At 44.7% G+C, this 13,622-nt stretch overlaps 1 protein-coding gene across 4 annotated transcripts in view; it reads left to right on the top strand.

The window, feature by feature from the left end:
• ANXA11 (annexin A11) overlaps positions 1 to 13,622 on the top strand; it is a 90,838-nt gene that overhangs the window by 65,022 nt on the left and 12,194 nt on the right. For all 4 annotated transcript variants that reach the window (XM_029609489.1, XM_029609490.1, XM_029609491.1 and 1 more), the window contains 5 exons: positions 89 to 179; positions 3,268 to 3,347; positions 6,574 to 6,630; positions 11,551 to 11,644; positions 11,761 to 11,856. In XM_029609489.1, the coding sequence (XP_029465349.1) occupies positions 89 to 179; positions 3,268 to 3,347; positions 6,574 to 6,630; positions 11,551 to 11,644; positions 11,761 to 11,856 (418 nt within the window). The remainder of the gene's footprint in view (positions 1 to 88; positions 180 to 3,267; positions 3,348 to 6,573; positions 6,631 to 11,550; positions 11,645 to 11,760; positions 11,857 to 13,622) is intronic.

Below are 13,622 nucleotides of genomic sequence, written 5' to 3'. Positions count from 1 at the left end.
TTATACTGGTCTGTTGGAATAAATCTTCTTTATCTCTGCAAATAGGCATTGCACTCATGTAATCGGGTTTTCCATCTTCTTCACGCAGGGTGCTGGCACAGATGAAGCGTGCATAATTGAAATTTTAGCGTCTCGTAGTAATGCGGAAATTCATGAAATCAACAGGGTCTACAAAGCAGGTTGAGTTTTCTTTTCTCTCCTTCTGTAAACTGAAATAATCTACTTTTTGATTGTATGTGTGTGTGTGTGTGAATACTTCATAGCTGAATTTCAACATCGAGTCATGTAATAAAAATGACATTTCTTTTGGTTGAGTTTGCTAGTCTCATTTCATATTTGTTGGTTTGTTAAAAGGACATGTTATTTTTAATATAGTTAGAGCATGTATGTGGTATGTGTGCATCTTATGCAGGATTATTTTCAGCATAATGCTTGCAAAAGTTTTTTAATTGTATGTGTTTAATTACATTATTGCACAACATAATTAATACTATTGATATTATATGTATTTTTAGTTTTGTACAATTTGAATGTTTTCCTAATAAAAGTTTAGTTATAATTTAATGAACAATCCTTGAGTGCAGATTTACCCTAGAGGTAATCATACATATATACTAACACAGCACTATATTAACTAGTTAAGTTTGTCTGGTATCTATTTTTACTATAGCTATAGTTTCCTAGCGTGAGGCCAGATGAACTCAGGACCAGTGGGTTATATGCTCCCCTGCTAGCAGATAGAGATGGAATCGTTTCAAAGCCGACATAACCTTAAATACACACCTGCAGTGATCTCAGCCCTTCAGTATCTCTCCGTCTCCTAGCAGATATGGGCGTGCTTACCCTATTGGGATTGCCATACTCTTTAGAAGAAGAAATTTTACCTTTAAATTGGAGAAAGATGTAGCCTCGCTCTCCTGTGATGATACCTAAAGGTCCATCCCCCAGTTGAGAATTCCTGAGGCGATTTCCAAGATCCCTCAGAGGTATGCCTTGGTCCGGTAGCCGGTTCCCAGCGTGGACTTTGCTGCTGAAGCAGCTGAAAGGCAGCAGGTGCAGGAAGCCGAGCGTGGCGGTGATGGCCATAAGAACATGCCATACTGGGTCAGACCAAGGGTCCATCAAACCCAGCCTCCTGTTTCCAACAGTGGCCAATCCAGGCCATAAGAACCTGGCAAGTACCCAAAAACTAAGTCTATTCCATGTTACCGTTGCTAGTAATAGCAGTGGCTATTTTCTAAGTCAACTTAATTAATAGCAGGTAATGGACTTCTCCTCCAAGAACTTATCCAATCCTTTTTTAAATACAGCTATACTAACTGCACTAACCACATCCTCTGGCAACAAATTCCAGAGTTTAATTGTGCGTTGAGTAAAAAAGAACTTTCTCCGATTAGTTTTAAATGTGCCACATGCTAACTTCATGGAGTGCCCCCTAGTCTTTTTATTATCCGAAAGAGTAAATAACCGATTCACATCTACCCGTTCTAGACCTCTCATGATTTTAAACACCTCTATCATATCCCCCCTCAGTCGTCTCTTCTCCAAGCTGTTCCATTCCCCTTATCATTTTGGTAGCCCTTCTCTGTACCTTCTCCATCACAATTATATCTTTTTTGAGATGCGGTGACCAGAATTGTACACAGTATTCAAGGTGTGGTCTCACCATGGAGTGATACAGAGGCATTATGACATTTTCCGTTTTATTCACCATTCCCTTTCTAATAATTCCCAACACTGTATATTTTAATTTGCTTTTGGTGCAATCCAGAAAGTTGAGAGTTGGAATTTTTAAATGACACCAAACAGAAGGAGAAACTTTGGAGTTGACTCACTGCCAGAGGGACACTGTTGAACACTATTAATCATGTCTTGAAACTCTCAAAAACGTATCTAAAGGACCCAAAAAATGGAGTGCTTATGAGGCAGAGCCCAACTATTCCAACCATTCCTCTCCACCTACATTCCTGCCCATTACTAGTCCTTCGTGTTCTGCTTTATTTCAGGTCCCAGAGGCCTCTACCCCCAAATAGAATTCCTCCATCTTAGGACAGGAATACGTTCCCTTTTCCTCAAATAATGCTCATGTTTTTCCTAAAGGAGAAAGAAATAACGTTTCATTCTGTGTACCTCCCATGGAAAATCCTGGGGGCCAGCCCATGACATACCATTTCCATGTCTGTTGGAGTGTAATTAGATGTCTTAAAATAACAATTGGAAAGAATCCCATTTGGACCGATCCCACCCTGCTTTTAAACAGTTAGTGCTGCAGCTACCATGGGATTAATGCCAAAAATGATCGGGGAGGGTCACTTGTCATCTCCTGCTTGTTTCTCACAATTAACAGCAGTCTGTATAAAAGATACAAATAGGGAGGATGCTTTCCTTCCCACCTCCTCTAAATGCATTAGAGTACATCTCGTTGGCTTCAGGACTGCATCTGCTCTTCTTGGAAGATTGCAGGAGACGCCAAGCTTCTCACAAGAAGACCTTTCTCCAAAGGAAATGTTTAGAGATGGCCTGAGTAGATTCAGGCTGTCCTGAGCTGCTAACTCCAGCTTCCCCTATAGGCTACCTTCAGAGCTTGTGATGACTGCTCTGTGTGTTGCTTGGCTATTGGCTCCTTCCATGATTGGTGTCTGATCTCTATTTTTTAGAGGCCAGACTCACCTGCATATCTTACTATATCCGGTAGCTCTGCACTGAACAGAAGAAAAGGGAGACACAAAGAGGCTTCTTGAACATCGTCCTATTCCCTAATGTCATTAGAGGCTATTAATTGTACTCATGTGGGCTTACTTGCTCCAAGGAGCCAGGAGGCCATTTTCTAAGCATTACTACACTGTGAACATCCAGGTCTGTTGGGACTTATCACCACCCAATTTGCCACTCTACGGCTTGATGTGCAGCCCCTGCTCCAGTTGTGATTAGCAAAGTTGACCTGTTTTCCATTGTTAAAATGGGTGAACCTGTCCTTGTGGTTTCTGGAAACTTATTCTTTAGCATTTGGGGCATGATCCAGATAGAGATGTGTAATTGGACAGTTTGCTGTACACAGGATAAAACCCTACAGTCGGTCAATGAAATTATTTTGTATGGTCTGAGATTCCTGTTAGAATAAATCAGCTGATTATTAGACAATACCCTTTACTCACAAATTGCTCTTAAGTAACATGACCATGGACTAGCTGTTGGCAGAGTAGTCCAGTGTTTTCCCTGTCTACCACATTTTACAGTACTTTCAGGTATTTACATTTTTTCTTATAGAATTTAAGAAAACCCTTGAGCAAGCAATTAAGAGCGACACGTCTGGACACTTCCAGAGGCTTCTCATCTCACTTGCTCAGGTAGTTATTTCTTTAATTTTTTTGTTAGTAAAAGTTGTCGATCTGCTGCTGAAACCTTGTGTAGGTTGTTTTTTTTTTTTGTTTGTTTTTTTTTACAAGTATTCCCAAATGGCAAGGCAAATTTTAAATTCAGTTTATTGACATTCACTACATGAATCTTTGGGCAACTACGTGGGTGAGCCAGGATCTCTGGCATCTTCTGTTACTGAGAAGTCACTTGTATTTTTCTACCATTAGCTTGGGAGAAAGCCGTGACTTGAGTGAAACTTGCAGTAAATAGTAGGGATGTGAATCGTTTTAGGACGATTAAAATTATCGTCCGATAATTTTAATATCGTCTTAAACCGTTATGGAACACAATACAATACAGATTCTAATGATTTATCGTTATAAATCGTTAGAATCGTGAGCCGGCACACTAAAACCCCCTAAAACCCACCCCCGACCCTTTAAATTAAATCCCCCACCCTCCCGAACCCCCCCCCAAATAACTTAAATAACCTGCGGGTCCAGCGGCGGTCCGGAACGGCAGCGGTCCGGAACGGGCTCCTGCTCTGAATCTTGTCGTCTTCAGCCGGCGCCATTTTCCAAAATGGCGCCGAAAAATGGCGGCGGCCATAGACGAAAAAGATTGGACGGCAGGAGGTCCTTCCGGACCCCCGCTGGACTTTTGGCAAGTCTCGTGGGGGTCAGGAGGCCCCCCACAAGCTGGCCAAAAGTTCCTGGAGGTCCAGCGGGGGTCAGGGAGTGATTTCCCGCCGCGAATCGTTTTCGTACGGAAAATGGCGCCGGCAGGAGATCGACTGCAGGAGGTCGTTCAGCGAGGGTTCCGGCGCCTCGCTGAACGACCTCCTGCAGTCGATCTCCTGCCGGCGCCATTTTCCGTACGAAAACGATTCGCGGCGGGAAATCGCTCCCTGACCCCCGCTGGACCTCCAGGAACTTTTGGCCAGCTTGTGGGGGGCCTCCTGACCCCCACGAGACTTGCCAAAAGTCCAGCGGGGGTCCGGAAGGACCTCCTGCCGTCCAATCTTTTTCGTCTATGGCCGCCGCCATTTTTCGGCGCCATTTTGGAAAATGGCGCCGGCTGAAGACAACAAGATTCAGAGCAGGAGCCCGTTCCGGACCGCTGCCGTTCCGGACCGCCGCTGGACCCGCAGGTTATTTAAGTTATTTGGGGGGGGGTTCGGGAGGGTGGGGGATTTAATTTAAAGGGTCGGGGGTGGGTTTTAGGGGGTTTTAATGTGCCGGTTTTTCGATTTTTCGATTTTTCACGATTTTTAACGATTTTTCACGATATTTTACCCCCCCAAACGGCAACAATACGATTCCCTCCCCCTCCCAGCCGAAATCGATCGTTAAGACGATCGAGGACACGATTCACATCCCTAGTAAATAGGTGCAAGGCCTAGTTGATTTTTTAAAACATTTTAATGTAATGTATCCTATTTTGCTGCTGTTGCTCATAGAAAAGCCAAGAGCTGGAGGCATGAAATAACTTGAAAAATTCAGTTTTCATCTTGGTTTATAATCAGGTATAGTACTATGTGGTAGCACTAAAGATGCATAAGATGGAATTAGGAATGTAAATATTAAGCTATTGAAATTAGAGCAGTTAACAGTTAGTAAACATGGAGCAGGAGACGAGAGGGCACCGTGCTGAAGCAGAGTCAGGGCTGGAGCCTGGTGGCAAAATGGCAGGTGGCAGGTAGTGCAAGGCAGAGGGCAAGAAGCAGCAGTAGCAGCAGCTGTTGGGGGTTTGTCTGGCCTGGCCGTGTTGTGTTAGCACCATGATGAGGATAGGCAACACCGGTGCTTGCTTCCCCTGCCCCTGGATCCTAGTCCTGGGGCCACAGTCAGAAAGCACCAGCTCCAATTGCCACATCCTCACAAGTGTTCCCTCATGGATGCATGAGTGAGAAAGACAGACAGAGCTTGGGTCCTTGGTGGTGGCGCCACGGTAGAAAGAGTGTAATAGGGAGGGGGCAAGGGGTTAGAAATAGCACATGATGGGGACTCTCCCATTCCCCCCTCACACTTGCAGAGTTGTATGCACCCCACCTCCTTTGTTAAACAAAATTAGAACATTTGGTACAACAGGGAGGAGCCCCAGCCCCTACCGCTCAGGCCCTAAATTATGCACTCGGCAACAGTGCTCACCCACACAAATATTAGAGGGGACATTGCCTCCTCCCCCCCCCCCCATCTGTCCCATCACACACTCCCCCGGGGGATCTGGGGTTCAGCTCCTGCTGCTGTAAAGGAACTCATATGTTAAATGGTTAAATGACAAGGCTCAAAATATACTTATCGTAAGGGTTGTAATAGTTTAATATATCACATCCCTAGCTGGTGAAAGTGTTCTCTAGTTCTTCTCTGCGTGCAGAATCCTTTGGCCTTGATTTAAACCTTTTAGAGCCAGTGCACATCCCCTGCCGAAAGAGGGTTTATGTTATTCGCTGTAAACAGACAAGTCGACCTATTAGATTGTCCAATTTTGGCTTTTTAAGTATATAAACTCTCCCTGTGTGAAAGAGGGGTACCAGCTGTTAATCTGTACAGTCCATGCCCCATAGTAACCGCAGTCAGCTTAGTACACGTAGAGGATAATTTTATAGCAACTCGCCTAGGGCTGAACAGCATGGGGCTTGCACCTCAGAGATTTTCTAAAAGCCCATTTCTGTGGGAAAAGCACGGTTTTCAGCTGCAGAAATGGTCTTTTATAGACGATAACTTTTACCCACATATAGGGTAGGTAAAGCCCCTAAGGCTTCTGTGTCTGTGCTTTTACCCGCAGGGTGAGGGGGCATTCCCCGGAGCGGGGTTTGCACTTACATACATACTTTTGAATTTTCTCATGGAAAGACTACCTGCACATTTCAGCAGGTGCGGGTGGTATTCATGGGATGACTTACATATGCACTTGCTTTCCCATTGAAAATAACTGTAAAATCCACAGGTAAAGAGCCACCTGCAGACCTGGTTGCAGTACAAGCAGCTTTAAGATTACCCCTACTGTTTGCAGTAGAGCAGGAATGTGTCTCTTCATCCTAAATGTATGGATCTTATTTTCTAAATGTTTGACACTGGTACAAAGTGGGGAAAATCCTTTTGCTTTCGCTTGGCTACCTGTGCTCTGTGTTACAGGCTCGTTTGATCTCTTTCTGATTTCCCATGAAACAGATGGAGCTGTGATTTCTTCTGCTGTTTTTCTTTGTTCTTGTAGGGAAACCGAGATGAAAGTGCGAACATTGATATGTCACTGGTCACAAGGGATGTGCAGGTTAGTTGGAAACTCGGAGAGTTCAACTCTGTGCTGTGTGAATTCTGGGATTACTGTGTCAATGCGTTTTACTTTATAGAATGTCAAAATACTGTCTTTGTGTCTGTCGGGGACAGAGTGTCAGCCAAAGCCCTGACTTATGTTTATGTAACCCCTTGGGCAGGATGGAGCCTTTTAGGAAAACGAAAAGAGATGGACCCTTACTGCACAACTCTCCTTCAATGACTCGCAGTCTCTCCTTCACCCCACCAGATAGCTCTACTTTCTGAGTCCCAGGAGGAACAATAGTTCTTATACCCTGCTCTTTGCAGGACCAACCCTTTCTCCACCCTCTGTACATAGCACTGATAATTAACACCATCTCTGCATCCAGTAAATACATGTTTCAACTCCTTTACTGATAGTTGATTAGATGACGGAAGAAGATTGCCAGCTTCAATTTCGTTTCTCATTTCAAATCCATAAATAATAAGACAGCAGAAAGATTTAATAAACTTTACTCCACTTCTTTAGTAAAGTCTCTGCTTTTTTCTGGAAGCACCTTATTTACACAGTTCCTTCTTGCTCCCAATTATCTCAGATTTATCAGATTGAAATTAGTACAATTCTCCTTTAATTGCTGATGTATTTTCCCAGCTCTTCCCACTGAAGGTGGTCAGAATTTAGTTCCGGTTTTTTTTTTTCTCTTCCTACATCCTCTGGAATTAGTTAACTCCTTAGGCAGCGCCTGGTGGACGCCTCACTCCTCCCCTCAGGTTGTACTCATACAGCAGCAACAAAGTTCTTGTTACCTTTACTTTGTATCCTTTAGTTTCCTTCTTTCAAATGAGCTTCTCTACTCGTCTGTTTCTTTCAGAATGAGAGACTCTGCACTCCCAGTGGTTTGGCTACTAAGACCCGAGTACCAAGGGCCATCATCTCCAAGTGGAACAAAAATAGTCTTTGAACCCAAAAAAATCAAGAACAAGGCAGGAAGGGTGGAATAAAACTTCCTTGCCTCCAAACAGAGGAGATAGTGCAAGAAGACAGTTAAATAATAAAATAAATAACTCCTCTGCCTCAGGCCTCTTCCGGTCTATCCTCTGACGGAGAGATAGTACACGGCAGGTCTTCCTTACCCCAGATCCCGCCTTGGACGCCCCAATCTACTGCTACAAGGGGGCCGGCTCTCACAGGGAAAACTCTAAACTCTAAAATTGGCTTAAAAGACGCAAAAAACAAGCTGAAAGGCTGGATAGACAGGTCAATGGGAGGCTGAGCCCTAAATGGGAAAACTTCTTTACTCCTTTCCCATAACTTAGGAGAAAAATAGCAAGCAGGAGTCAGGGGGCTCCAGTCCGTTTGAAACGAACTAAAAATCCTCAACCTGTTAACTCAAGTTCCAAAGTAAAAATCCACTGGGATGGATGATGCTTTGGGATGATAAACAGTAGGGATGTGGATCGTTTTTCTGACAGATGAAAATATCGTACGATATTTTCTCATCCGTCAGGTATCGGGGGGGGGGGGGGAATCCCCGAAAGCAATAAGAAAACCCCACAAAATTTTCATGTTGTTTTCTTATCATTTTGGAGGGGGGGCGGGAAGAAAGGGCACACAGAAAAACAACCCCCAAACCCACCCAACCCTTTAAATTGAATTATTTAGAATCCCCCCCCAAAAAAAACTTTTCTAAAGTACCTGGTGGTCCAGCAGGGGTCCCGGGAACGATTTTTTTTTTAAGATGGCGCCGGCCGTCCATTGCTCCTACCATGTCACAGGAGCTGGCCAATGGCACCGATAGCCCCTGTCACATGGTAAGGGCAAAGGGCCATCGGTACCATTTTGTTTACTGGCAGCTGACGGCCTGAGAGCGGGAGATCACTCCTGGGACCCCCACTGGACCACCAAGTACTTTAGAAAGTTTTTTGGGGGGTCGGGAGGGTGGGGGATTCTAAATAATTCAATTTAAAGGGTCGGGGTGGGTTTTTTTTTTTCCTTCGGCTCAGGACAGCCGAACAAAAGCGCTCAGAACCGCGGGAAACCTTCCCCGCGGTGGTTCTACGAACACGATACCGGAAACAAGTCCGGTACCGATTCACATCTCTTAATAAGCAGCTAGGACACACCTTCTACTGGTCCCACATGGGGGAGCAAAACCCAAACCTCCCTCATCAATTTCTACACAGAACCTCCCCAATCAATTGATACACTCCTTATAGTTCGGGATTCCCTACATCTGCTCAGTCACATTTTAATACAGAGCAGTTCAGACAGGTGCTCCTGGTGAGCTACAAAATAACCTGGCTGTGACCCCTGCAGCCCCTCCCAATTTCCCACTGCTGCTTTGAAATCCATTCTGAATGCCGGGACAAGAACGTTCCACCTCTTTGAGTTCTGCTTCTGCCTACCCCCTCCTTAAGTCCCAGCATGGGCTGGCCCAGATTGTTCTCTTTCTCCGTTTCAAGGCTCTCTCTCCTCCGCTCCTCCTTGTCTTTGATTTTGGGTGTGACCTATCCTCTTTGAGGTCAGTTCATAGGCATTCCCGTGGGTAAAACTGTGCTTAGCCTGCAGAAAAGGCCTGTTCTGCGCAAGGCGTGGATACGAGGAAGTGTGTTCCTGACGGTGGAACTGGGGAGGGGTTGGCACTTACACGCATGCTACAAAACTTATGCCTGCACACTTCCTCAAAACTTCTGATTAGCAGGTGTAATTGTGTGCCAGAGGTTTGAGTGGGATCATTTTCAAAGGGAAGCTATGCACGTACTTTCCCTTTGAAAATCGGTGGCAATTATATGAGGATTTGATTGAAAATTCATTAGGACTTTTAGAAGGTTACCCCTATGTCTTTTATCTATTGTTCCCTTTACATTTAAGATTGTTTTAGGAAAATACTCTGGTTTTTTCCCTCCTCACATCTGGTCTGAAAGAATGCTCATTTTGGACCACCGATTGTAGTAATGTGTTGAAATAAATGTAATTAAGGAAAACTGAATCTGCAGCACACTAAGGTATGGATATATTTTCCCAGGGTTTGTCCCTGACGAATTCCGTGTCTTGAAGACTGTCATTCCTAAATGTACCTGGCATCTGCTAAGCACCCTTCCCTTTCATTCCGAAATGGAGTTCTAATAGTTGTTCAGAAGAAGCCAGCTATGTGCAATGATCCAGAAAGGCGTAACTGGTCTGACCTGTTCTCTGCACTCCATTGCGGGGGAAAAAGTAAAGCAGGCATATAGCATCTTGTACAGGAACACCAGGAGTGCTGAGCTGGTGGACCTTGGATTGGTAGAGCAAGATAGGAGTTGCTTTAGAGTTCTGTACCTATACAACCCTATTTAACCCATGTACATATATGACAAGAAAAAGACTATGTACTGGAGACATAACTTATGCTGTTTACACACAGTCGGTAAAGAAAAAGAAATGAAACGGTGCTTCATTGGTGCTTTTCTCCCATTCTGTCTATGGGGAAAGAATTTAGTCAATCATAAGAACATAAGAATTGCCATACTGGGTCAGACCAAGGGTGCATCAAGCCCAGTAACCTGTTTCCAGCAGTGGCCAATCCAGGTCATAAGTATCTGGACTGGCAGGATCTCAAATAGTAGATAGATTTCTTGCTGCTAATGCCTAGGGACGAGTAGTGGCTTATCCCTTGGTGTTGGCAAGATACCAAGGGAGCTAATACAGACGCTGTCACCATTTGGGAGTACCAGATCCAGTATCACTTCTCCTTTCGGGGGTCGGGGTGGGGCGGGTGCAGGTGGCGGGGCGGGGGCGGGGCGGGTGCAGGTCTGAGGCCTCCGGCACAGCGGCCATGTTGGGGGATTGCGCGCCGGCACTTAGCTAGCGCGCGCAAGCTACACCTGCCCAGAAGCAGGCGCAACTTATTTAACAAAAGTGAGGGGGGGTTTAGATAGGGCTGGGGGGCGGGTTAGGGAGGGGAAGGTTGGGGGGATGAAAGGAAAATTTCCTCCGAGGCCGTTCCGATTTCAGAGCGGCCTTGGAGGGAACAAGGAAAACCATCGGGGCTCCCCTAGGGCTCGGCGTGCGCAAGGTCCACAAGTGTGCACCCCTTTGCGTGCGCCGACCCCGGATTTTATAACATACGTGTGGCATAGATTTGTGCGCCAGGTTGCGCACACAAATCTATGCCAGTGCGTACCTACTAAAAATCTGGCCCTTAGAGCAGATTTGCACCACTTATCAAGATAAATTTTGACTTCTCCAGTTAAGAAGCTGCTTTGCGGTCACTTAGCCGGATAAGTCTAAAAAAACTGCTACTTATCTGGTTAAGTATGCAATGGATTCATTAAGGGTTTTTCCCATAGACACAAAATGGGAGAAAAGCCTTAATGAATCTCGCCCTAAGATAGGCAGATAAGTGTTAAAACACTACTCATCTGGTTGTATTCATCATTACATGCCATGTATTTTTTAGATTTATGTGCATATTATATCATGCATGCATCTGTTTTTGTTGTTGGCTGTTTTTGATGTGTTCAAGCTTTATGGACAATATCCTGATTCCTGCCTGGGGCCATGATCGGGACTGGTAGAGCAGTACCTGATTTATTATTATTATTTATTTTTATATACCAACATTTGATCTGAGATATCATATCTGTTCACATTCAGGTACTGTAGGTATTTCTCTATACCCAGAGGGCTTACAATCTAAGTTTTGTACCTGAGGCACTGGAGGGTAAAGTGACTTGCCCAAGGTCACAAGAAGGGACAGGGGGACTCGAACCCTGGTCTCCTAGTTCATGGCCCACTGCTCTAACCACTAGGCTATTTCTCCTCCCTTAGATGAAAAGAAATAAAAGGAAAATAAAAATCAGATCTTAGCTTAATGATCTTAATCTTTTTTGGTCTTTAAATGTTGATGCTCTCATCACTTTATCAGTTGTGAATTATTTTTCTTCATTTGTGTAGGAACTTTATGCTGCAGGAGAGAACCGTTTAGGGACAGATGAATCAAAGTTCAATGCAGTCCTGTGCACCAGAAGCAGAGCTCATCTCCAAGCAGGTACTATAGAAACTCTTCTGTAGCTTTCCTTCTTGAGCCTGAATTATTACATGTGCTACTAAACAACTTGGATCCAGGGCCAAAGATTAAAAATACTGTTGTTTTGCTTGTCCTAGTTTTTAATGAGTATCAACGGATGTGCAACCGCGATCTTGAGAAAAGCATATGTCGTGAGATGTCCGGGGACCTAGAAAGTGGAATGTTGGCAGTAGGTGGGTTCCTTTCCTTCTTTCTTTCTGCTTTTTATCTGGTGAAGAAACTGGTTGCAAAGGTAGTACAAAAACCTGAAATTCCAGTTTAGGATGCACCCAGTCATTAGAGCACAAAGCTGAGCACACCGGAGACCTGGGAGTGAGTAACTTTATGGGATCTGCTAGGTACTTGCAATCTGGATTGGCCACTATCAGAGACAGGATGCTGGCCTCGATGGATTTTGGTCTGACCCAGCATGGCATGTCATATGTTCAATGCTGAAGTTTTATGGCTGTTAATAAGTAGGACTTTTCACTTAGCCTCTATTGTTTAATAGTCCTTATTGTCCTTCCCTTTATTTCCTATCACCTGTGTTGTGGCACAGAAAGAATTTCCTTGATGGGTGCAGATCTCTGTGTACTACCCACCTCGGCCCATGCTTCCAGGGGTTCAGGCATGCTGACATCACCGTACCCAACAGGGAGCTGGAAGCAAATGAGAGAGCAAGCTTTAAATAAGAACTAGCTATATAATAGGCCGATACAGTAAACCACGTGGGAGAGCGGGCAAGCACCCGCTCTCCCGGCACGTGCACAGGTCGCTCTCCTGTGCGCGCAATTCAGTAACTTAATTTATTTAAATTAGGGCCTGCGGTAATAGCCACAGGTTCGGAAACCGGACGCCGGCAAAATTGAACGTCCGGTTTGCAAGCCGCGGGCCCATTTAAAATTTTTTTTTTATTATTTTTGGGGCCTCCAACTTAATATTGCCATGATATTAAGTTGGAGGGTGCACAGAAAAGCAGTTTTTACTGCTTTTCTGTGCACTTTCCCGGTGCCGGCAGAAATTAACACCTACCTTTGGGTAGGCGCTAATTTCTTAAAGTAAAATGTGCGGCTTGGCTGCACATTTTACTTACAGTATTGCGCGGGAATGACTAATAGGGCCATCAACATGCATTTGCATGTTGCGGGCGCTATTAGTCTCGGGGGTTGGATGCACGTTTTCGACGCGCTATTACCCCTTACTGAATAAGGGGTAAAGCTAGCGCGTCGAAAACGCACTTCCAAATGCCGGTACTGTATCGGCCTGTAAGTGAGGATGTTGACACACTCTATATCAAACATGTGAAGAGATATACTAGCTGTACTTCAGCAGCCAAAAATATTCAGGGAAACATCTAAAATGTAGCTAGTCCATTGGCTTTTTGATGCTTGTGAGTAAGACTCTTCGAGTAACTAGCTCCCTACTTTGTCCTTATGGGAGAAGTTTCCCTTTTCCATCGTGCCTTGGACAAGAGGGTGCTACACCAGGGTTGCTGCTCCCTTTACCCTTATAATGTTCCTCCTGAGACATTTGGCTTTGTGTCTAATGCCTTTGCAAAATTCAAGCAAATATATTCTCTACTCATGGATCGTACCCACAAGACACAACGCATTGCCAGCACACAGAGCATAGGGTGAGCCACACATCAACTGTTCAGCTCATAGGGCCTTCCCCATAGGCCTGCTGGTCCTCAAGTGGGTTTGACACCTAGTCCTTCTTTTCACTGAAGGACACTGAACAGTCTGCAGGGAATATGGGCCTTGGTGGTTCTGCCTTGGGTATTTGTACTGATATGTGCACCTGATATTTTGTTTGCTCTGCTTCCTATCCTATTTTCATGGTCCAAAATTTCTATGGACTTCCCTTTCTGAGATGTTTTTTTTTAAATGCAGGCTGTAAGGAAACTACTTTTAGACATAGCCAGCCTGTGCTGGCCACCTTCAGAAGGATTTATTAGTTT

The sequence above is a fragment of the Rhinatrema bivittatum genome, chromosome 7 (genome assembly GCF_901001135.1).
Source record: "Rhinatrema bivittatum chromosome 7, aRhiBiv1.1, whole genome shotgun sequence".
Lineage (NCBI taxonomy): Eukaryota > Metazoa > Chordata > Amphibia > Gymnophiona > Rhinatrematidae > Rhinatrema > Rhinatrema bivittatum.
This window is presented reverse-complemented; position numbering and strand designations above follow the sequence as displayed.